General features: G+C 53.8%; 4 protein-coding genes across 7 annotated transcripts; 3 read left to right on the top strand and 1 right to left on the bottom strand.

The window, feature by feature from the left end:
• Window positions 1-101: 101 nt before the first annotated feature.
• AP4M1 (adaptor related protein complex 4 subunit mu 1) lies at window positions 102-5,891 on the top strand. Of its 2 annotated transcripts, XM_015085708.3 has the most exons (15): window positions 102-313; window positions 416-504; window positions 852-958; window positions 1,038-1,134; window positions 1,267-1,377; window positions 1,457-1,537; window positions 1,730-1,792; window positions 1,902-1,968; window positions 2,073-2,126; window positions 2,273-2,379; window positions 2,482-2,576; window positions 2,848-2,892; window positions 3,124-3,174; window positions 3,309-3,420; window positions 3,563-5,891. In XM_015085708.3, exons 1-15 carry the CDS (start codon window positions 256-258, stop codon window positions 3,785-3,787), a joined length of 1,362 nt encoding a protein of 453 aa, XP_014941194.2. In that variant the 5' UTR covers window positions 102-255; the 3' UTR covers window positions 3,788-5,891. The 2 variants fall into 2 exon arrangements, with proteins under 2 accessions (XP_014941194.2, XP_053069842.1); XM_053213867.1 differs by lacking the exon at window positions 3,124-3,174.
• Window positions 3,992-17,841, bottom strand: TAF6 (TATA-box binding protein associated factor 6). Of its 3 annotated transcripts, none has more exons than XM_027042139.2 (15): window positions 17,755-17,841; window positions 8,609-8,824; window positions 8,420-8,506; window positions 8,115-8,268; window positions 7,864-7,920; window positions 7,635-7,754; window positions 7,261-7,406; window positions 7,070-7,147; window positions 6,858-6,959; window positions 6,570-6,752; window positions 6,230-6,304; window positions 5,978-6,103; window positions 5,300-5,473; window positions 4,842-5,039; window positions 3,992-4,571 (listed from the first exon to the last, which is right to left on the bottom strand). In XM_027042139.2, exons 2-15 carry the CDS (start codon window positions 8,762-8,764, stop codon window positions 4,191-4,193), a joined length of 2,037 nt encoding a protein of 678 aa, XP_026897940.1. In that variant the 5' UTR covers window positions 8,765-8,824; window positions 17,755-17,841; the 3' UTR covers window positions 3,992-4,190. The 3 variants fall into 3 exon arrangements, with proteins under 3 accessions (XP_026897940.1, XP_053069841.1, XP_026897938.1); XM_053213866.1 differs by lacking the exon at window positions 17,755-17,841 and adding an exon at window positions 12,670-12,936; XM_027042137.2 differs by lacking the exon at window positions 17,755-17,841 and adding an exon at window positions 12,649-12,935.
• CNPY4 (canopy FGF signaling regulator 4) lies at window positions 12,946-17,316 on the top strand. The gene is made up of 6 exons (XM_015085711.3): window positions 12,946-13,201; window positions 15,107-15,233; window positions 15,332-15,428; window positions 15,663-15,785; window positions 16,304-16,421; window positions 16,507-17,316. The coding sequence occupies exons 1-6, from the start codon at window positions 13,090-13,092 to the stop codon at window positions 16,668-16,670; spliced, it is 741 nt and encodes a 246-aa protein (XP_014941197.1). The 5' UTR covers window positions 12,946-13,089; the 3' UTR covers window positions 16,671-17,316.
• Window positions 17,842-17,861: 20 nt separating the features above from the next.
• On the top strand, window positions 17,862-19,624 carry MBLAC1 (metallo-beta-lactamase domain containing 1). Its single transcript, XM_027042140.2, has one exon. It carries the CDS (start codon window positions 18,002-18,004, stop codon window positions 18,752-18,754), a length of 753 nt encoding a protein of 250 aa, XP_026897941.1. The 5' UTR covers window positions 17,862-18,001; the 3' UTR covers window positions 18,755-19,624.
• Window positions 19,625-22,237: the final 2,613 nt, after the last annotated feature.

The raw sequence follows: 22,237 nt of genomic DNA, 5'->3' as shown, positions 1-22,237 counted from the left end.
AGGCTCTTTGCCCCTCCCACTCACCGCCGGCCCCAGCCTCGGCCAATCACCCGGCGAGCCTGGGCTGAGTGACAGGGAAGAGGCTCCTGCACCGGGACGGAAAGGCGGGGCGGACGCCGGTTTCCCGCGGTCTGAGGTGGCGCGGGAGGAGAATTGCTCTTAAAGGGCCAGCGTACGCTCGTCCTTTTGTTCCGGGGCCGCAGGGCGGGGCAGGCCCAACTTTCGTTGTCTCCCTGCCTACTCTCCAGAGCCGCCATGATCTCCCAGTTCTTCATTCTTTCCTCCAAAGGGGACCCGCTCATCTACAAGGATTGTATCCTTGACCTACGGGGCAGGAGGGGGGGCCCTGGGTGGGAGTGGTGCCCCAGGGCCAGACTGTATCGCTGGCTCCTTAGCTGTTCTTCCACCCGGTCAGTCCGCGGGGACAGTGGTGGTCGGGATGTGGCCGAGCTCTTCTACCGGAAGCTGACGGGACTGCCCGGAGATGAGTCCCCGGTTGTCATGGTAACCAGTGGCGGGGAGTGGGGGATGCGCCTGGAGGGCAGGGGGCGGGTGGGGAGGGCGCCTCCTTCCTCCCAGGGCTATTTCCCTGAGATCTTCCGCTTCGGAGGTACGTTACGCCAAATGTGAATTCAAGTTTATCAAGAGCTAACAATGCACCAGGCACAGGCTCCTCTCACGTCCCAATCCCCCCCAACTCCGGGGTGGGTACTATTGGTTACCTCCCCTGACATGTCAGGAAGCTGGACCCCAGGGGGGATGCCCAGGGTTCTCAAGGCACACTGCTAGAAGTCTCACGGGCCCTTAATCACAGCTCTCTTCCTAATGCTTCTTCCCCACCTCTGCCTCAGCACCACGATGACCGTCATTTTATTCACATCAGACACAGCGGCCTCTATTTGGTGGCCACGACTTCAGAGAACATTTCTCCCTTCAGCCTCCTAGAGCTGCTCTCCCGGTGAGGAGGGCAGGGCTGGGCACCTGGGCGCGGGGATCTGACAGGAGGGGCATATGCACACTCCGACTCGTTTTCTCAGGTTGGCCACTCTCCTGGGCGATTACTGTGGCTCCTTGGGCGAGGGGACCATCTCCCGCAACGTGGCTCTTGTCTATGAGCTCCTGGATGAAGTGCTGGTGAGGGCCAAGCATTTCCCTCACTGCACCCCATTCCTTGCAGATATGCACTGTGGGTGGGAGGCTAAGTCCATTCATTTCCACCCCTTCCCTCCACTGACCTCCCACAGGCTGTCCTTCCTCTGCCCACAGGACTATGGCTACGTGCAGACCACATCCACAGAGATGCTGAGAAACTTCATCCAGACAGAGGCTGTGGTCAGCAAGCCCTTCAGTCTCTTTGACCTCAGCAGTGTTGGCTTGGTCAGTCGAGGGAAAGAGGAGGAGGAGGGGTGGTGGGTAGTGTCAAACCTGAAGATTGCTTGCTTTGGGTGCTTTACAGTTTGGGGCTGAGACGCAGCAGAGCAAAGTGGCCCCCAGCAGTGCAGCCAGCCGCCCTGTCCTGTCCAGCCGCTCTGACCAGGTGAGATGCATCAGACCCTCTGAGTTTTTCCTGGAACACCAGAGAACAAGATCCTGGTGTTCCCAGACGTGGACAATCCCTTCCCTTCCCCATGTCCCCACCCCAGGGCCCTAGCTTCCACTGGCCTGTCCTTTCTGCCTGTGCACTTTACAACACAGGTCACTCAGCCTCCAAATCCCCTCTCTTCTTCAGAGCCAAAAGAATGAAGTGTTTTTGGATGTGGTCGAGAGGCTGTCTGTACTGATAGCATCTAACGTGAGTTTGGGCCCCCAGCCCTAGAGCAGAGGATAGACGGCTTTTGGGAAATGTATGGGGTCGGGGGCGGGGTGTCACCTCGGGACATTGATCTCTCCGTTCTTCTTAGGGCTCGCTGCTGAAGGTAGACGTTCAGGGAGAGATCCGGCTCAAGAGCTTTCTTCCCAGTGGCTCTGGTGAGAAGTCTGCAGGCTTAGCCCAGGGTCGGGTTTGGAACGGGCTCCTTGGTGGTATGTGAATGTTGGTATCTGGTGGCCTTTTCTGTTCTTTTCTGTGACAGAGATGCGCATTGGCCTGACAGAAGAGTTTTGTGTGGGGAAGTCAGAACTGAGAGGTGAGAAGAAAAGGGGTCCTTCTCTCCTAGGTACAGGTTGCCACCAAAAGTTTCATGGAACAGAGATGGGTTTTCCCCCAGCTACCACCTTGCTGCTCTTCTCACCCACAACGTGGGTTAGGAGAGGACACTTTCTTTCCCTCCAGGTTACGGCCCAGGAATCCGGGTGGATGAGGTCTCATTTCACAGCTCAGTGCTCCTTGAGGAGTTTGAGTCTCATCGAATCCTCCGCTTGCAGCCCCCTCAGGGCGAGGTCAGGATTGGGCTGGCCTAGCACTTTCCATCCTCCGTTGGGAAGGGAGGCAAGTTCAGGTGTGAGGAGACCAAACTGACCTCCATTCCTGTCTGGTCTCAGCTGACTGTGATGCGGTACCAACTCTCAGACGACCTCCCCTCCCCACTCCCCTTCCGGCTCTTTCCCTCTGTGCAGTGGGACCGAGGCTCAGGCAGGTAAGACCATTTTTCTCTTCTAGAACTTTCCCGAAGTCCAAGCTAATGCATATATGTTCCCAAAGCGCATTGTGGAGGAGGGATGATAATAGGTACAAGAAAAAGGCACCCTCCCCCCTATGCAGACTCAGCCCTTAGTGGAGTTGGGCTGGATATCATCCCTTCTCTCTCCGGCTTGGGGCATGACCGACCTACGCAGCAGACCTGCATGGGGGTCCCGGGTGGGGATGGTGAGAGGCCAGTGAGTAACAGAACCATCCCTTTCACCCAGGCTCCAGGTTTACCTGAAGTTACGATGCGACCTGCCCCCGAAGAGGTACGAGTGGGGGGTTAGCCAGGCCTCGTTCAGTATCATGGGGCAGGACACAGGGCCCAAATACCTGTTGCTTCCCCCTTCGGATGCGTCCGTCAGCTTCGGAATCCCATTCAGTTAGACAGGAAGGCTGGGAAGGGGGGTGGGTGTAACACCTGCGCTAGTGGCGTTAATGAAGAGGGGGGATGAGTCACTGCCTTCCCGGGGCTGACTCTGTTCCTCTCTTCTTGGCAGCCAAGCTCTCAACGTCAGGCTGCACCTTCCCCTGCCGCGAGGGGTGATTAGGTTAGTGTTGCAGCCACAGGGCCCAGGAGGTTTTGCCAGCTTCCCCAGGGTAACAGGGTGGTGGCAGGGAGGGTGGGACCAGCCTGTCCCAGGAAGGCAGGCTGAGCGCAGCGCCTGTCATGCCCAAACTCCAGCCTGTCTCAGGAGCTGAGCGGCCCTGAACAGAAGGCAGAGCTCGGGGACGGAGCCCTCCACTGGGACCTGCCTCGGGTGCAAGGCGGCTCCCAGCTGTCAGGCCTTTTCCAGGTACGAGCTGCCGACTCCCTGAGACCCTCTCTTCCAGCTGCATGTTTAGCCCCAACCACCCCTCCTCATGCACTGGACCTGAGCCCCATGCCCTCCCTCCTCTGTGCCTTCAGCACCCTTTCCTGGCCTCTGTCCCTCACAGATGGATGTTCCAGGTCTCCCTGGGCCTTCTGGCCAAGGACCCTCCACCACGACCCCTCCGCTGGGGCTGGGCCCCGCCAGCCTCTCTTTTGAACTTCCCCGGCACACGTGCTCTGGCCTCCAGGTGCGCTTCCTCAGGCTGGCGTTCAGACCCTGCGGCAATGCCAACCCCCACAAGTGGGTGCGACATCTGAGCCACAGTGATGCCTACGTCATTCGGATCTGAGGCTCCCCAGACGAGGATGCGGGCAGCAAAGGCAGTAGTCTGTGGAACCAGAGAAGGATGATACTGTCTTTTCCACCCTTCCAGACCGTGGTCATGGACCTGGATGAAATGTCTTGAGTCCTGAGAGTCCAGGAGACCAGTCCTAGTTGACATATTTGACCTTCCTGTGGTACCTGACACAGGAAAGGCCGGGGTGGATCAGAATTTACAAATCAAACTTTTATTCTGAGGAACTGGCTGTACAATATCTAAAAGTAACATGGAAGAAGCAAACCATTACTTCCTTCCACCTAGCGTGTGTGTGTGTGTGTGTGTGTGTGTGTGTGTGTGTGTGAGAGAGAGAGAGAGAGAGAGGGGGGGGGGGAATCGGGGAGAGAAGAAGGTTGGCAGATGTGTGACAGCATTAAGGCGCAGGCTGAGGGGAGCCAGAGCCAGGGGGCTGGGAGCCATTAGTTTTTGGAGTCCCTGGAGCTGGAGGGGGGCTATCCCCAGCTTCCTGTTTCCCCCCACAAAGGGCACTGCCCCCAAGCGGGGAGGGGGCTGAGGATGGGGCAGGAGCTGGAGAAGGATGGGAGGTGGGGCCTCCTTTGCCCTCCCCTGTAGGAGGAAGAGAGACCACAATGTACTTCTGGACGCTGCCCGGACCAGAGGGAGCAGTGCTAGGGGGTGCAGTGGTGGCAGTAGAGACCAGCTTGACGATGGGCTGCACACTGGGGACCGTGGTGGTGACGGGAGAGGTAGTGGTGGAGCCTGAGCCAGGGGCTGAGGTGCTGAGGGACAGGACCTGGGGGGAGAAAGGAGAGGCACTGCCTGGGGGAGAATTCACCTGTTCCGGCAGAAAAGCTGATGATTCATTCACCTGCTCAGGTGCCTGTAGGCCTGAGACCCGAGCTCAGGATGAGCAGCTATGCCTTATGGCCTCCGTGAAGTGCTCCTTCCTGCTCCTGTCTTTAGGCCCAGGGGGGACTGGGCTCTACTCTGGGGCCCCCAGGGTACTTGGAGGTAACCCTGGTCGTGCTCCGCACCTTCCCCAGTCCCACCTGGGTCCCAGTACCTGTTGAGTGGATGAGGCGCTGGAGGATGAGGACATGACAATAAACTTGGTTGGAGGAGGGGAAGGCTGAGGCGGGGCGGCAGCTCGCGCAGACACCAAGGTCTGCACAGGCAGTGCAATGGAGCCAGGGACCTTCAGCAAGCCAGGGGTCCGAGGGCCAGGCTGAGGGGCCTGGGAGAGGGTCAGCGTGGGCCGGGGCTGCACAAAGAAGAGGCAGGAAGGAAATGTGAAAAGGAGGGGCACTTATTGCTGCTCCTCAGAGGGTCTCCCTTGGGTTGAAGAATCATCCACTAAGGGGACTCAGACCCCCCCAAGTCTCACTCAGAGGGCCCTGTGTTTTACAAAAGCAAGCACGCGTCTGTGAGTCCCCCACCCTGAAGGGAACCATGGCCCTGTCCCCCCTGCTTGCCCCCTTCCCACGTTTCCTCATCAGACCCCTCTTCCCCCCAGTCCCTGACCTGAGTGATGGTCAGAGTGGTCCTGTTGACCTGCTGAGCCTGCAGAGCAGCCTGGGCCCGGGCCTTGACAACATGAGAGCAGAGGAGGGGCCCGAGGGACCCAAATTCTGCCCGATAGGCGTCTTGATTGTCAGGTGGTAGGCGCAGCTTTGCCAGAACAGGGGCACAGTGTTTCTGCAGAGAAAGCAAAGAAAAACAAGGTAGGTGGAGAGCTGTGACGCTCAGGAAGTGACAAGGAAGGGGTAAGAAAGGAAACTGCCCATTACTCCAGTGCGTTGTGTTGCAGGCCAGGCTGCTGGGCTGGCAGTGTGTGTGAGGAACCCCAGGCAGCACCAGTGTGGATGGGGAAACTTGCTGAAAACACTTGTGATTTCTAAGGGGTGGCTGGTCCACAGGGGGATGCCCTGCTTGGAATGCAGCACAGTGATGGGGAAGCCTCGGGGGCGGTCCAGTCTAGTCAGGGTCACAGGCTGACAGTTAAGGTCTCTTATTTCTTACTTAACCTCTTGCCTTTGTCTCTCCATCTGCACAACAGTATTGGGCTCAGAACACATGAGGCAAATGCGATGAGTGAATAAAAGACAACAGCTGTCTGCTGACTGTCGTGCCTGTGTGTGTGGGGGGGGGAGTGGCGGGGGGAAGGATTGGGGGGAGGGCAGGGACAGGGGTTCTAGTCACCAGGAGGAGGCTCTGCACATGGTCAGCTCCAATGCGGTCAATGTTGCTCAGCACGGGGCCGTCCAGGACACCGCGGATCCGCTCCCCTTCCTGCTGCAGCCGTGGCAGAATCAGAGTCTTAATCACCTGTTGGAAAGGAAGGGGACAAGCCAGGGCCCTCGGGTCACCACAGGGCCTTGCAGGTGGGGCCCTTGCCCACTAAGACCCACGATGCCTCCTTTCTTGCAGTGTTCCCCGCGCCGGGGGCCTCACATCGTGTCCGAGCTCTGCCAGGCCTGCGATGGAGCCATACCGCGTAGTCCATGGAGTCTTCTCGTCCACCCAGCTCTGCAAGGGGAAGGAAGATATACTGGGGAAAGGGGCCCAAGAGGCTAATTGTTAAGGAATAAGTCTCGCGAACACACTTATGTTGTAGATTGTTACGACACTACAGATGTGGCCCAGGTGCCAGTCCCCGTCCGTCTCCCGCATCTTTCCACTGTCACTTCCTCTAGCCACGCTGAACCGCCTCTGGTGTGGGTGAAGCTCTTTGTCCTGGTCACCACCCTGGGGTAGAGATACAAGATCGTCTACACTCCTCATTTTTGCTCACCTTGGTGAAGGTCTTGGTGATCCGGGACTGGATGTTGTTGGTGGTCGTGCTGAAATGCTTGCAGATCTGGGCCACGAGGCGGGCAGCAAAGTCCCGGAGTGCCCAGTGATTGTCCACATCTGGCCGCAGGCACAGCTGTCTGCTTACGATGCATGTCATCACAGCTGGAATCAACTCATGGACCTAAGGGAGAAGTGGCAAGTTGGCCAATTCTGAGGATGGCTTCCTGTTGGTGGCAACCAGGTGCCCCGACCCCAGGCTGAAAGGTGGGTGGGCAGGGCCGCTCACGTATTTTTCTAGATACAGCGTGGGGTTGTCCATCAGCGCCTTCACCATGCGCATCAGGTAGATGAGCAGGGCCAGGTTGTTCTGCACCACATTCACACGGACCTGCGGGAAGGGGAAGTGACAGGGCAGTGAGACCCTCCGATGAGCTCCCCCCGCTGCCTCCTCACCGCCCGGAACCTCATCCTGGGTCCTGGCCTTCTGCCTCTTCTCACCCCCTCTGAGATGAAGGTGCTGAATCGTGGCAGCATCTGATAGAGCCCTGGGTCCGTTGCAATGCTCTGCAGCGCCTCCTGCAGTGGGGAGGGAGCAAGTGACGCGGGGGGGCAGAGATGGGGAGGGATTCCTGAAACTCCAGAGAGAAGGAATGCCCCAGGCGGGGAGAAGCAGGTCGGCAGGGCCTCACCGCTCTCTTGGCCTCACAGGAGCCCACACACGCTTCAGTGATCTCCTTGTAGTACAGCTGCTGCTCCACGGACAGCTCGTGGATACTTCGGGGCTTCAGTCGCAAAGGGGCCCCCTCCAGCAGGGGTGGTGCCTTCTTCTCTTTCCCTGTGTGAATTGCCAAGACAGGTTTGAACACGAAGGCTCCAGAAGAGGCCTAGAGCCGGACAAACCTTTGCTCCCTGCCCGGTGAGACCCAGGACCTGGCTCCTCTCAGGTTTCCTGATCCTTTCCAGGGCTCTCCAGCCATAGGTGTCACCCCTTGCCCTGCCCTCAGCCACCTCACAAATCGCCATCTGGCAGGAGCACCGAGGAGCCCAGCCTAGCAATACTGACCTTTGCCGTCGGCTGGAGCAGCCCCTTGACCTTTGCCTTTCAAGGGTCCATCTTCCTCCTGGCCTGGCTTTGCTGACTTCAGGGGTTCTGTGGCCTCAGCCTTCTGCTGCTCTTTGGGAGCTGGTGGGAAAGCCGTCACAGCAGGAGTGACGAGAGTGGCAGGGGATATAAAGGAAGGAGAGGGGACATGAGATAGAGAGGGGTGGGCCTTGGGCACAGATGAGGTTACCTGGGGGTGGGTTCTCAGGTATAGCTGGCTGGCAGCCTTCAATGCTCAGCCAATGAGCTGTGAGGAAAGAAGGTGTCAAGTTGAACGCCTGGACATGGACACTAGGGAGTCACTCCATACCAGGAATGTGCTTTCTGTCCTGTCCCCACTTCCTGCAACTCCCTAGCGATCTCACGCTGAGGGCTTCTTCACTTGTGAGCCTCCTCAACCCCTTTTCCTCCTCCCCGCCACCCTGCAATCCCCGCCCCAACCTTTGAGGCAGACATCCAGGGGCACCCGGGGCAGAGGGGTATTGATGATGTCGCTCAGATCAACCTCCTTCTCCTCGTAGAAGTAAAGCTCCCGGCCCCCACCAGAGGCGAAACGAAAAGGAATGAACTCCTGGGCGTGGAAGCCATAGAGTGGCTGGATCAGGAGAGAGAGAGAAAGAGACATTGAGATGAGAAGGGAGCCCAAAGAGGCATGACTGAAGGCAAATGCAGTGTCAGGGAGGATGGGTCTCACCATCTTGCCCCCCACCAACCCTGCCAACCTCAGTCCCACGTGTCCCAATCACCTCGACATTCTTTAGCTTCAGCGCGTAATCGATGTCACTGGTGGTTAGCTTCTGCCGCTTCCCCATGTGCATGAACTTCAAGGCATCCTGGGGGTGGGAGAACAAACATCAACTCAAGAGCCTGAGGAAGAAGGGGGCCTGGGCAGCATTCTTAACACAACGAAGGGCTGGGTGGAGCGGTTGCGGTACCTGTGCAATCTCCTTGATGCGGTAGCTGACCTCGTCTGTCAGCAGCTGGCAGGTCTCCTCCTGGATCTGAGCGATGCCCATGGACTCGGCCACCACTTTCATCGACTCCGAGGGCAGCACGGTATTGCTGAGCTTCAGCTTCTTCTCCTCAGCCATTCTGGAGCCTCTCTCTCCCTCCCCCAAAGAGTGATACCCCGGGGTGGAAAGATGGGAGACCTGGCAGGGGTATGGGGTGGGCAGAAAAGATAAAAAATAAACGTGTCCATCTCTGTGTAATTAGTATTGGGTGTAAGAGAAGCAGGTAGTGATCTGACCCGGTTCAACAAAATGTACTGAGCTCTGATTCTGTGCCAGGTGCCATGCAAGTGAGATATACGAGAACAGACGTGTCTTCAATTTAAATCCTGGCCCTAGGTTACTTAGCTGGGTTATTTGGGCAAGTTACTTACATCCTCCCAGCTTTGGGTTTCTTCCCAATGCAGGGCTTGAACTCACGGCCCTGAGATCAAGACCTGAGATGAGGTGTGCCTGGGTGGCTAGTCAGTTGAGCATATGACTCTTGATTTCCACTCAGGTCATGATCTCTTAGTTTATGAGATTAAGCCCCGTGTCAGGCTCCATGCTGGGTGTGGAGCATGCTTAAAATTCTCTCTCTCCCTCTGCCTGTCCCACCTCTTTCTCTCTCTCTCAAAATGAATAAACATCAAAAAAAAAAAAAAAAAGAAGAAGAAGAAGAAGAAGAAGAAGACGACGACGACGACGACGACCTGAGCTGAGATCAAGAGTCAGACACTTGGGGTGCCTGGGTGTCTTGGTCGGTAGTGTCTGACTCTTGATTTTCGCTCAGGTCATGACCTCATGGCTTGTGGGTTCAAGCCCTGTGTAGGGCTCTGTTCTGACAGTGTGGAGCCTGCTTGGGATTCTCTCTCTCTCCCTCTTTCAAAAAAAACAAAAACAAAAAAAGAGTCAGATGCTTAACCAACTGAGCCACCCAGCGCCCCAATGATCGCAAACTGCCTGACAGTCATACCACACCTCAGTGCACTCAGTCCCCCTCTGTCCTACATGATACCACCTCTCCTCCGCACTTTACGCCATTAGAAGAGACCCCCATAGACTCCCACTGCATCCACCAACCTAACAGCACTGGCGCCTACATCTTCTGCCTTCCTGCCTGTTACCGTAGAGAAGCCATTCGTGCCCCTTGCCAACTCCAACACTGCTTCCATCTCCCTGCATCACCACCACGTTCTCAACCTACTTGGTCGATGGTTCCCATCAGCCTCCCAAACGCACTTATTTCTCCCTTCTCAAGAAAACAAGACAGTGGTCTATCCACACAACAGACTAGTATCGAGCCTGAAAAAGGAAGGTGATTCTGACACATGCTACGACATGGGTGAACCTTGAGGACACCATGCAGAGTGAAATAAGGGAGCCAGAGAAGGGCAAACAGTGTTATGATTCCACTCTTATGAGGTTCTTAGTGGAGTCAAATTCATAGACTCAGCAGAATGGAGTTGCTGTGGCTAGGGGAGGGAAGAATGGGGAGTTAGTGTATAATGACAGAGCTTCGGTTTTACAACATGAAGAGTTCTGGAGATGGATGGTGTGACGGTTGTAGAACATCACGAATGTATTTAATCCCGCTAAAGTGTACACTTGAAATGGTTTCAGATGGTGAGCTTTATGTTATGTGTATTTCACCACAATTAAAAATTTTAAATGTTAATTTGGGGTGCCTGGATGGTGGTTAAGCATCCAACTTTGGCTCAGGTCATGACCTCACAGTTCTCAAGTTCGAGCCCCCCATCAGGCTCTGTGCTGACAGCTCAGAGCCTGGAGCCTGCTTTGGATTCTGTGTCTCCCTCTCTTTCTGCCCCTCTCCTGCTCACGCTCTCATTCTCTCTCAAAAACAAAAACATTTTAAAAATTAAAAAAAAAAAATGTTACTTTTCATTCCACTTTCTCTAGAAGAGCCCCATGTTTCGGCTCCTCCTTGCAACCAAACTCCCTGAAAGAATTATCCTGTTTCTACTTCCTTTCCTTTCTTGCACCTACTCCAATCAAGCTTTTGACCCCACCAGCTCCCTGAAACAGCTCATCAAAGTCGCCGATGACTCCACACTGTGGAATCCAAGGTCCACTCTCTGTCATCATCAGACTTGACCTGCTGCCAGCATCTAGTATAGCTAGACTACTCCCTCCTGAAGACACTCTTCACTGCACTGCACACTACCTTCTCCTGGCTTCCTCCTATCTCACTGGCCACCCCACCCCCCTTGGTTTCCTTGACAAGTTCTTCCTCTTCTCATCTTAAAAAAATACATAAATAAAACTGCCTAATGCTGGAGTGTCCTGGGCTCAGTCTTTGGTCTTCTTCTGTAGCTACACTTAATTTCTTTGGTAATGTCAACTACCCTCAATTTTCAGTATTGCTTACAGGCGGATGATGGCCAAATTTCTATCCCCAGCCCAGGGCGGTCTTCTTATCAAACTGTCGTGTTGTATATCAAACTGTCGACTTAAATCTCTTCTACAGCTGAACTCCTGATCTCTCGCTCCCCACCAGCTCCAGCCTGTTTTCTTCATCTTCATGGCAATGCCATCTATCCAGGCACTCACTCTTTATGTGAGCCCTCACATCAAATCAGTTGGGTGATCCAACCTGACTCCTCCACTCCCAACGGCATGCCCAAGTCACCACCATATCTCGCCTGGCTAATTCCAATAGTCTCCTGACAAGGTCTTCCTGCTTCCACCCTTGCTCCCCACATCTCTTCCTAACACAGCAGCCAGACTGATTCTGTCAAAACATAAATCAGACTGGGTCATTTTTTTGTTCAAAACCCTGGAATGGCTCCACATTTACCCTATAGTAAAATCCAAAATCCTAATTATAGTCTATAAGGCCCTTCATAATTTGCCCTCACTCCAATCACATCTCTGATCTGTTTTCCTTCCTTCTTCCATCTTGATCCAGCTTCATTCTCCTCCTGCTGTTCAAACCTCACAGGCAAAGCTCTTGCTTTTTGGCCTTTGCTCTTTTCCTTCTGCCTTGAATGCTCTTCCCCAGATGTTAGCTTGGCTGCCTAGTCCCATCACCTTATTTAATACCACACTCCAACGCCACTCTGCTCTTTTTTCCCCCACGGAAAAATTTAACATCTGCTAATATACACTGTATCATTTCTAATTGTTTATCACCACCACTACCTTCCCTTTGTGTTCACTGATGTATTCCAAGACCCCGGACTGGTGCCCGAGACACTGTACTCAGTAAATACTTGCTGAATAAATTAATGAAGTGTAGGGCTTAGAGATGTAGGGGCTCAGTGAATACATGGCACCACTATTCTCTTGATGAACAAGATATAGGTCCAAGTTTGGAACCTGCTTTGTGGCCAAAAGGAGAGTGGCTCGCTTGGAGTTAGCATTAGGAAGACTAAGGTCAAAGTGTTTAGGACTGACGGTGAGGCACTGATGGGGGCGTTCTGGAGGGGTGAGCACGGGGGCCAAAGAGAATTTGGTCTCCGCCTCCACTGTTTTAAGTCGTACGTTCATGGAAAACATTTATTCAACACATACTCTGTGCCCCGCACTGGGTATACAAGACGCTGTCGTGTCCCAGGTCAATGGCGAACTCTTACTAATCCTTCAATACCCTCCGTACCCTCTGCCAGTAAACAGCTCACGAAACACGCTACGGCCTCAGGAGCCCCTCAGGTCAGTGGAGTCGGCAGGAAAGCTTCAAATAAGATGGTTAACATGAGCTAGACTTCGGTAGTGGCCTCCCCGGCAAGGAAGCGAGTCGAAGGTCCCCAGGCAACGGGTACAGCGCGAAAGAAGGCGCTTGAGAGCCCACCTCATCCCAACATCCCCCAATGCAAACATACACGTACAGAGTCCCCTCGCGCACGGACACACAACCCACCGCCCTCCTCCCGGTTCCCACATGGGCCCTTCAAAGGGCCTAGTTCCGGGTAGCACTCAGACCCTTCCCCGCCAGCCGAACGCCCCACGCATTAAAAGTCTCTCACCGCCGCCAAAGCGCCGCTCACCCGGCGCTCGGCGCCATGTTCGCCCCGCCCCCTCCCGGGAGCAGGTCCTGGTAGAGACGGAGAGCAAGTCACTGCCCCTTCCCCGAGCCGGAATGAGTCTCCTAGGCTCACGGCCTGAAGTGGTATAAAAAACGGGTTTCTCTGTCTACGTGTAAGGAGCACATACTCCTGCTGCAATTAACTTCAGTTTATTCCTTCACTACCCGGCGGCCAGGACCCCAAGAGGCGCCACAAAACCGAGGCGGGACAGCCAGGAGCGCTATGAGGCTCCACCTCCTTTCCGGCCGGGACTGCGCGTGCGCCTCGCAAGCCAAGCTGGCTAGAAGTTCCCGCCGACACCGCCTCGAAATTTAAAGGGCCCGCTGCCTTCACGAAGTTGGCTTGAAGGCAAGGGGTTGTTGGTTTGGAGAGCACTTTGTCATGGGACCTGTGCGGTTGGGAATGTTGCTTTTCATTTTGGCTGCGTACGGCGCTTGGGTTGGGACGTCGAAGGAGGACGATGACACAGAACGCTTGCCCAGCAAATGCGAAGGTATCTGAAGGGAGTAGCTAGCCCCTATTCGCATCCCTCTGCCCATCTCTTTAGTCTGGGCCGAACCAAATGGACCATGATGGGTGGGTCACTAGATCTCTTTGAAGACCTCAGGGAGACTCTGGCTGAATTTGAAGGGGGTCAAAGGAGGGAACGTAGAGCGCTACCCCACAACTATAGCACTACAATTCCCATAGGACATCCAGAGGGAGCCCGCTTTTTCTTAGTAGCGTAGCCCCAGTGATTTGTGGGAATTGTAGTTCAGAGATCGTGCCCAGGATCGCCCCCTTTACCGAGCATCTGAAGTGTGTGTTTCCCCCATGTCACTAAACCTAAGTCTGGGGAACCTGCAGGAGCTGGGTATGAGGCTCATACCTTTTGGCCATCCTGTGCTCCACCCTTTCAGAGACGCTCTCAAATTACAGGCCCCACGCTCTCCTGGGGCAGGTTTGGAGGTAAGGAAATAAGCCCTTGAAGCTCATAAAGGAGAGAGGAGGCCACATAAGTGGAGGAGGTTCCCTGTAGGTGTAAGGGTTTGCAGAGGATGTATACTTATGGATTTTGCTGTGAACAGCATCTTATATGGCTGCACCACAGCGGTGGGGGACGTGTGCAGCTGAGAAGAGACACTTAAGAGCTGGGCCATTGAGTGCCGTGGTTCCCTAGTTTGTTGCTTTCCTGACTTTAATTTCTTCCCTGGATTCTTTTTCCCTTCACCTCACTCCACAGTGAATTTCATTATCAGTATTCTGCATGACCTGGACCTAACCTCTCCTTCATTTGTGTCCCTGCTTTTCTCCCCACGCCTGTCATTTTTCTACACACAGACCTGGTCATGTCAGTCCTTGCTGTAACATCTCTGCAGGCCTCCTGCTGTGGTCGGAATACAGCCATTTTTGACACAGTCTCTGTTGTATGGTCCCCACCTCTCTTACATTTCGGTACCTCAACTCCCTTCCTCAAAGTGCCCATGCTTCAGCCTCGCTGAACTTCTCACCTGTCACCGAGCCTGCCTTATCCTCTTGCACCTCTGTGCCTTAGCACACTGTTTTTCCTTTTGCCTGGAATAACCCTCTCCCTTCTGCATTTGGTTCTTCAAGGCCCAGTTCAGATGTCAATTCCTTTGGAAGCCTTCTTCCTTTTGTCACCTCCCACTATATTGTTAAGCCCGTGGAGGAAAGGAGAGTACCTGTCTCTGAGGTCCTAGTGTAGTGTCTGGAACATTTTAGGCATTTTTGTTACCTGCCCTGTGTTTAGTTTGCGTGGCACTTCTGTATAGGCCACTCCCTTTTTTTGGGACCCACCTCATGCCAGGCCAGGTGCTATTTGCTGGAAGACAGTGGTGGAACATACACAACGCTCATCCTTAAGGAAATCACAAGCCGGTAGGAAGTCAACACATGACAATTTCATGAATTTTGCATTTCCTAATGAGATTAAATCTGTTAACCTCTAGTGCAGGGCCCATCACAGCACACTGTCATCATTTTATTTGTCCCCAACTGCATCAGCAATGTCTTGTGGATGGGGTCATGGGTCTTATTGCTATGTTGCTGTTGTACATATAGGAGCTCAATAAATAACCGCAGAATAAAAGCAAACACATACAGTCCTCACTATATGCCAGGCACTATCCTAGGGGCTTTATGTAGATTGATCTATTTAATCCTCACAACCCCCCTCCACAGGAGGTCCTATTATATTATTATCTCCATTTTAGAGATGAAGAAGCCAGGGCACAGTGGAATTGTCACATAGCTATTAAGTGGCTGAGTCAGTATTCTAACCATGCCAGTCTGGCTCCACGGTCTGCACTTGTAACCGTCACATTCTGCTGCTTTTGCTCATCTACAGAATGAGTTGCTGGTATGTTTGTTTGTCTTTCACATCCTTTTGGACATCTAGTGTGTAAGCTGCTAAGCCTGGAGCTACAGGAAGAGCTGAGTCGCACTGGCCGATCTCGAGAGGTGCTGGAGCTGGGGCAGGTGCTGGACACGGGCAAGAGGAAGAGACATGTCCCTTACAGTGTTTCGTGAGTTCTTTTTGGTGCTTCCTTACCTTCCAACCCCTGAGGGAGCCCTGGGAGTGCCTACAGCATCCAAGGAGTCTTTGTTTCCCCTCTTCCCACAGAGAGACAAGGCTGGAAGAGGCCTTGGAGAATTTGTGTGAGCGGATCCTGGATTACAGTGTTCATGCTGAGCGCAAGGGCTCACTGAGATATGCCAAGGTCAGACCCTTCCCTAGGGCAGCATTCCGCTTTTCAGAAACAACAATGGATATCCCCTGGGACCCATCTCCCTCCAGCTCTGGAGAGTGTCACCACCTCATTGTTAGACTCCCTCATCTCACCCTCATGGAGCTCACCCCTGGGTCTCCAGTAATTGACAGTGCTGATATGGCAGAAAGGGGAAAAAAGAGGTGGGGCAGGGGGCTCGGCTGATTCTAGATTCCTATCTTTCAGGGTCAGAGTCAGACCATGGCAACACTGAAAGGTCTGGTGCAGAAGGGGGTGAAGGTGGATCTGGGGATCCCTCTGGAGCTGTGGGACGAGCCCAGCGTGGAAGTCACATTCCTCAAGAAGCAGGTAGGATGGGGTAATGCACTGCCAGGGCAATGAGAAGGGAGCCTGAGGGGAGAGCTAGATCCTAGGGAGGTCTACCTCTGAGCAGAGAGAAGGGGGCAGAGTGAGGACTCTATCATTGATTGAAGTGGGCCCAGGAGCATATCAAGGAGTAATAGTAGAGGCTAATAATATCTACTACCACTTACTGAGCACCTACTATGTGTCAGATTCAGGCTCCCATACTTTCCAGCTGCTGCCTCATTTTCCTCTCAAAGCAGCCTCACACGGTAGGTACTATTACCATTTCCCATTTTATAGGCAAGAAGCCTGAGACATAGAGTTTAATAGTCTACTTGGTAGAACAGGTACTAGTAAATGTTTGATGAATGAATGAGGACCACACAGCTAGTAAGCAGAGTTTAGCCTCCTGGCTACCTGCCTCTTCAAGGTAGGGTGGGCAGAAAGGGAGTGAAGAGTAGAGAGGAGGGTTTCCAAAGCCCAGCAGAGCATAGTTCCTTCTGACCCTTCCATTTGATCAGTGTGAGACAATGCTGGAGGAGTTTGAAGATGTTGTGGGAGACTGGTACTTCCACCATCAGGAGCAGCCCCTACAGCATTTTCTCTGTGAAGGTCATGTGCTCCCTGCTGCTGAAACTGGTAAGTGTGTGGGACTGGCCCCCTTCCTGCCAGACCACAACCTCCCAGGACTAATACCTACATTGTTTTCTATCACCTAACCTAGCGTGTCTACAGGAAACTTGGACTGGAAAGGAAAAGATCACAGATGGGCAAGAGAAGACAGAAGAGGAGGAGGAGCAAGATGAGGAGGAGGAGCAAGATCAGGAGGAAGAGGAAGGGATGACTGACACACCAGGGCACCCCAAGCGTGACCCAGAGGATCTCTGACCCCTGCTTTTGTTTGAGTCCTCAGGAGGGGCAGGGGTCCTGGAGAAGAACCCTCTGAAGTCTGAGCAATCCCTTCCCTGCCCCACATAGGGTTTGTGTGTATGTGCGAGGGATCCCACCCCAAGGCTTGTAACTGTTCTCTCCTATCTGGTCTCAGGCAGGATCCTGGTGGTGCAGCATGGCATGGCTACGGGGACAAAGGTGGGAGCAGTAGGTGGAAGGCCTGCCCCAACAGATCAGCCCTCTGCCTGCCATCTAGCCCCTTAACTGTCAGGTGTGTGGAGGGACAGTATTGAAGGCTTTCCCCTTTAAATATCTCTCCTACTCCCCACCCCACCCAGAGGTCAATGAAGGCATTGGAGCTGTGGGCCTTAGGAAAGTCACTTCGCCCCTCGGGGGTCTGTTTTTAGACCCTTCCGAGGAAGAAGCCAGCGCGGACATTCTCTACGACCTATACACACGCTGCCTGCATCTAGGAGGCTACAAGCCAACAAATTTAACACGACGCGGACACTGTAACAGGATGGGGTGATGTTGATAAGTGGGGTAGATATTTGGTCTACTTCATATTAATTTCACCGAGGGCCCACCAGGGGATTTCACAGGTGCCAAATTTTCTATATCGCTAGTAAATTTTTTAAAAATACCAGCTGAGCCTGTAGTTTCAAACAACTGACCTGCAAACAACATAGCTAGCCGATAGGGCAGCGCCCACAGAATAAGCCGTTGGTCGCCGTCTGTTAGAAGCTAGTAGTGTTTTGTAATTTGCAGTTCAGGGAGACTAGCAGGGGTCCCCGGCTGATAACTACTTAAGCTAGGATCTGTGCGGCCCCTCTCGGCGCCTGCGGGAGAATACCCTGGAATTCAAAATCAGAGAGCGGGAGCGCGCGTCGGCCACCATACTCTGGGCTTACGGTAACTCGCTGGGGACAAAATCCCTCACGCTTTTCCGAGGGCCGGTGTCCCCACGGAGAGGGAAGAATTAAGAGAAGCGGTGAAACTAAGTCCAAGACAGGGAACGGTTCCGGTTAGAATGAGGGGAATAAAGAGGATATCCTTAGGGGAGTGATGGGTGGGGACCTACCGCATAGGAGCGTGGCGACGGCCGAAGACACTGAGGGACAGGCAGGCGAGCTCACCCTAAGGGATGATTGGACGATACCATCTACGGGAGGGGGTTGGGGCGATACCACCTTAAGGGTGCGAGGGGGGGGTGGCAAAGAACTGAGACTTGGAAGGTGCCACGCGGCGGAGGCAGGCGCGTGTGGGAACCCGAAGGGACTGGACAGTCCCCCATAGCCCCACTTTCCTTCCCCAGCCGTCCTTCTGCCATGAGCGGTCTAGTGCAGACCGAGCCGCTGCTCGGGGAGCCGCCTCTGCTGGTACGCGGCGACCCCTACTCGGTGGTGGTCCTTCTGCAGGGCTATGCGGAGCCCGAAGGGGTGGGCGACGCGGTGCGCGCCGACGGCTCCGTGACCTTGGTGCTGCCTCAGGCCTGGGGCCCGGCTTCCAGCCACCGACAGTCCCCGCCCGAGGGCGGCGGGGCGAAGACCGCCCTGGAGGAGGCGGCCCGTGGTCCCATCCTCGTAGACACTGGGGGCCCTTGGGCCCGGGACACACTCCTGGGGGCCCTGGCGCGGCAGGGCGTGGCCCCCGGAGACGTGACTCTGGTGGTGGGCACCCATGGACACTCGGATCACATCGGGAACTTGGGGCTGTTTCCCGGGGCGGCTCTGCTGGTCTCTCACGACTTCTGCCTCCCCGGGGGCCGCTACTTTCCCCACGGGCTAGGTGAGGAGCGGCCCCTGCGGCTGGGGCCGGGGCTCGAGGTGTGGGCCACGCCGGGCCATGGGGGCCAGCGGGACGTGAGCGTAGTGGTGGCGGGCACGGTCTTGGGCACCGTGGTGGTGGCGGGCGATGTGTTTGAACGCAGTGGAGACGAAGACTCGTGGCAAGCGCTGAGCGAAGACCCGGTGGCCCAGGAGCGGAGCCGGAAGAGGGTACTAGGCACAGCGGACGTGGTTGTGCCTGGTCACGGAGCCCCCTTTAGGGTGGTCAGGGAAGCCCCTCAACCACCGAACTGACGTCCAGGAGAACAGAGGACCCAGTCGGCTGAGTCGGAGGAATCAGGGGTGATGGCTTCCAGCTGTCGCAAGAAGCTGGTTTTCCAGCAAGGACAGTCACCGATATCACTGCAACCAAACTAGGACCAAGCACTGACTCAGCTGTGTGCCACCTCTTTGGGCCTCCGTAAAATGGGAGAGTGTTCTTGGGAGAGTCGTCCAAAATAAAAATAGAAAACTGTATGGAAAATCGTACGGCCCTCATGTAAATGCGAATCATTAATAATGACAATCCTGAAATTTGGTAGTTAGCAGCTGCAGCAGGGGGACGCTTTGGCCAATTGCTTGTTTCTCATAAGATAGAGATTTGCTGTGAAGGTGCAGGGCATATAAGTAACACCTTAGTCATGTGATTATCATCCATCTGTTCAAGGAATATTTAACAACCTGCAATGTTTCAAACACTGCCCTAGGTCATGGGGATGCAACAGTGAGCAAGCTAGACAAACTCCCTGTCCCTTATGGAGATTACATTCTAGAGACAAAGACAAGTAAACAACAATAATAGTAAACCAAATAATTACAGATTGTGAATAGTGACATGAAAGAAAAGGAGGGCAAAGGGGATGGAGTGCCAAGATGGGAAAATGACCTCTTTTATTTAAGGTCGTCAGGAAGAGCCTCTGAGGAGATGATGTTTGATCAGGGAACCAAATGAGAAGAAAGCCAACCATGTGAGGGAGGATCTGGCAGTTGTGCATTCCAGGCACAGGAACAGCAGGTATAAAGGTCCTGAGGCAGGACAGCTTGACCTGCTTGAGTAGCAAGACTATGGGGTTAGAATGTAGAGTGCCAAGGAAGAGTGGCAACAAATGAGGACAAAGAATTAGGCCAGGCCATCATGGACCATGGTTAAGGGTTTGAATTTATACTGAGAGAGAAGCCTTTGGCTTTTGAGCAGGCTAATGACTTGGCCTCATTTATGTTTTAAAGTAACTACTCTTGTTCTACTAATTCTAAAGTTCTACTCTGAGTGGAGAAGTGGTCAGCGTAGGGCAAGAATAGAATCAGCTGGACTGGTTAGGAAACTGGTTAGGGCAAGAGAAGTTAGTGGCACCTGCTCTTCTCCCAGAGATGCTGTTCTGGCTGTGGCCCTCTTTACAGCTGTGCCCCAGGCCCTCCATCCACACAGTGTCAGAACCCACAGAAACACTCGGGGTGGCGCAGATGAAGGAGAGGAGCAAGTCTACCTTGTTGCGGATGATGAGACACCCTGGGTGGATGCTGTGGTGGCAGGGCCAGACTGAGGGTTATTTTCCAGGCATCCACAAAGGCCAGGTGGAGGTCACCAAAGGCAGCTCAGAGGAGCTGGTTAACCTAGAGGGTGAACCAGTACCTGCCATACATAGACTCGTAGTTGGTGTTGACCAGTTTGATGACCACAAGAGTGCACAGTTCCCAGGCCAACGGTGCAGCCACAGCTGCCCAGATCCCTGCCAGTCATCAGATAAAGATAAATGAAGTGAAGGTGGCGATGTGGGCACCCAGCCTCAGAACTATCATGGTGTGGGGGCCCCTGGCCAGGTTCCCCACCTTCTGGGCCACAGAGTGCGGGGAGGCCGCTGGTGTGTGGAGGGAGTGTAGGGGCCAGCTGTGTGCTCACCAATGCAGCACTGTGCCCTGAGTGATCTCCATGGCCCCATCTGATATGTGGAGTGTAGATCCAATAGCTTCAGGGCTATGAGGGGGATGAAAAGGAGGGGATGGGGGTTATAGAGAACTATGCACTTTCAACTTGTACAAATAAAAATTCCAATCCCGACTTACTTTCCATAACACGGTACTCTTGCCCATGATTCTGTTCTGGTCATCTAGAGCCAACACATCTCTTTGGCCACACTGACTGTCTCCACAATGGACAGGTCACCTAAGCTAGTCCAGGCTTGGTCATCTTAGGGGTTTTGCTGGAGCTAGTGGAAAAGAAAAGTCAAGTTCTTTCCTGAAAGACTGACATGGGAGATGTATGGAAGTGTGGAATCACTATATTTACATACATCACTATATGAAGTGATGCTACACTGAAGCTAATGCTACACTGTATGTTCACTAACTGGAATTTAAACAAAAACTTAAAAAACAAAAAACAAAAACACCACACTGACCTGAGAGGATAGGTCATTTGCCGCTCTGTGGGAAGAGCCCATGGCTCTGGGGCCAAGTGGAGGCTGAGAATGAAGCTGAACTGTAGGGGGCAGAAATGAGCAGTTATGAGAAATAGACCCCGGGAAGAAATCTGAGTGCTGAATTCAAGCCAGATCCGCTGCTGAACTCTTGAGTCACCAGGGCTAATCAACCCCTTTGCTGCCTGAAAGGCTTTGACTGTGTTTTCAGTCACAACAAGAGGAGTCCTGGGTGGATACAAACACAGGTGGAAATGACCCATCAGAGAGGCCTCGGAAATGGTGGGAAAGCAGCATTCGAGGTGGGGCCCAGAGTGACTGTACTCTTAGAAGTTTCTTTTAGCTTCCTTCTTGTGTAGATTCTTAGGAAAACTTGACCCATATGATTAGATACTTGTACTTGCAAATATTCAGTGGCTCCACATCGCACACTTTCTCGTCCAGTCATCTCTGAGACAAACTTTCCCTGCTCCAGTTTGGCAGGACTGCCTGCTTCCTTCCAGACTCCTCTACTCCTTCTCTCCTGCAGGCCTTTGATCCTGCTCTATTCCTGCTGGCCTCCCTCTGTTCTGTACCATCCATCGATCCAGGCTCAACTCAGCTCATCTACAGAAAAACCTCCCCTGATTTTTCCAGCTCTTCTTTAAACTCTTGCAGTGCATTCTCTGTATTATTCACTTAACATTAGATATACCCAGTGTTGATAATTTTTTCTGGAAATGTCCTCTCCTCATTGTGCCCTTTGAGAGCAGAAACTAAGGAAAAAACAAAAAAACCAAAAAAACTTCTCTGAATGCTCCAGAGCTTGTGTTATGTCTACAAATGCCATGTAATAGACATATGCTATTTTTCTCAGCTCTGACTCCTTGCCCAGGACTTCAGGGTCTGTCTCTGCCCATTCTCTGGAGAAGTTCCAGTATCCTGTGCACTCTGTGAACAAAGGGGTGCCACTCAGAGCCCTCCTGTTCACCTCTTCATATATGAAGCTCCAGGTGTCTTGCCAGAGGGCTTTGGGGCCGGGATCCCAGGGTGGTATGGGAGTTGATGGATCAAAGCTGTAGGAGGGAGAAAAACAGAACAAGCTAAATAACGGGAAGCTCCCCAAAGCAAGGCTGCAGGAACCAGCCTGTCTGAGGACAAATAAGCCAGGATGCAGCCAAAGGGCCTGCCCCCACCAGCCCATCTTGGGGCCTGTCCCATGGTGGGGAAAGAAGGCTCAAAGTGTTCTCAGGAGGCTGGAAGTGTCCCCCATGACAATGAAGCCTCCAGTGACCTGGACCTGGAGCAACTCCTGGAAGATGTTGGAGAAGAGCCGGAGCAGCTG

The sequence above is a fragment of the Acinonyx jubatus genome, chromosome E3 (assembly GCF_027475565.1).
Source record: "Acinonyx jubatus isolate Ajub_Pintada_27869175 chromosome E3, VMU_Ajub_asm_v1.0, whole genome shotgun sequence".
Taxonomy (NCBI): domain Eukaryota; kingdom Metazoa; phylum Chordata; class Mammalia; order Carnivora; family Felidae; genus Acinonyx; species Acinonyx jubatus.
This window is presented reverse-complemented; position numbering and strand designations above follow the sequence as displayed.

What these genes read in the sequence shown, in the direction of transcription:
- AP4M1 (XM_015085708.3), top strand. Translation starts at nt 256, where the DNA reads ATGATCTCCCAGTTCTTCATTCTTTCCTCCAAAGGGGACCCGCTCATC. An exon ending in TGTCCAGCCGCTCTGACCAG is followed by an intron (nt 1,538 to 1,729) that starts GTGAGATGCATC and finishes TCTCTTCTTCAG; the next exon opens with AGCCAAAAGAATGAAGTGTT. An exon ending in AGCTGTCAGGCCTTTTCCAG is followed by an intron (nt 3,421 to 3,562) that starts GTACGAGCTGCC and finishes TGTCCCTCACAG; the next exon opens with ATGGATGTTCCAGGTCTCCC.
- TAF6 (XM_027042139.2), bottom strand. Translation starts at nt 8,764, where the DNA reads ATGGCTGAGGAGAAGAAGCTGAAGCTCAGCAATACCGTGCTGCCCTCG. An exon ending in TGAAGCTAAAGAATGTCGAG is followed by an intron (nt 8,269 to 8,419) that starts GTGATTGGGACA and finishes CTCCTGATCCAG; the next exon opens with CCACTCTATGGCTTCCACGC. An exon ending in ATGTGCAGAGCCTCCTCCTG is followed by an intron (nt 5,474 to 5,977) that starts GTGACTAGAACC and finishes CTTTCTCTGCAG; the next exon opens with AAACACTGTGCCCCTGTTCT.
- CNPY4 (XM_015085711.3), top strand. Translation starts at nt 13,090, where the DNA reads ATGGGACCTGTGCGGTTGGGAATGTTGCTTTTCATTTTGGCTGCGTAC. An exon ending in CATGTCCCTTACAGTGTTTC is followed by an intron (nt 15,234 to 15,331) that starts GTGAGTTCTTTT and finishes CTCTTCCCACAG; the next exon opens with AGAGACAAGGCTGGAAGAGG. An exon ending in GCTCACTGAGATATGCCAAG is followed by an intron (nt 15,429 to 15,662) that starts GTCAGACCCTTC and finishes CCTATCTTTCAG; the next exon opens with GGTCAGAGTCAGACCATGGC.
- MBLAC1 (XM_027042140.2), top strand. Translation starts at nt 18,002, where the DNA reads ATGAGCGGTCTAGTGCAGACCGAGCCGCTGCTCGGGGAGCCGCCTCTG.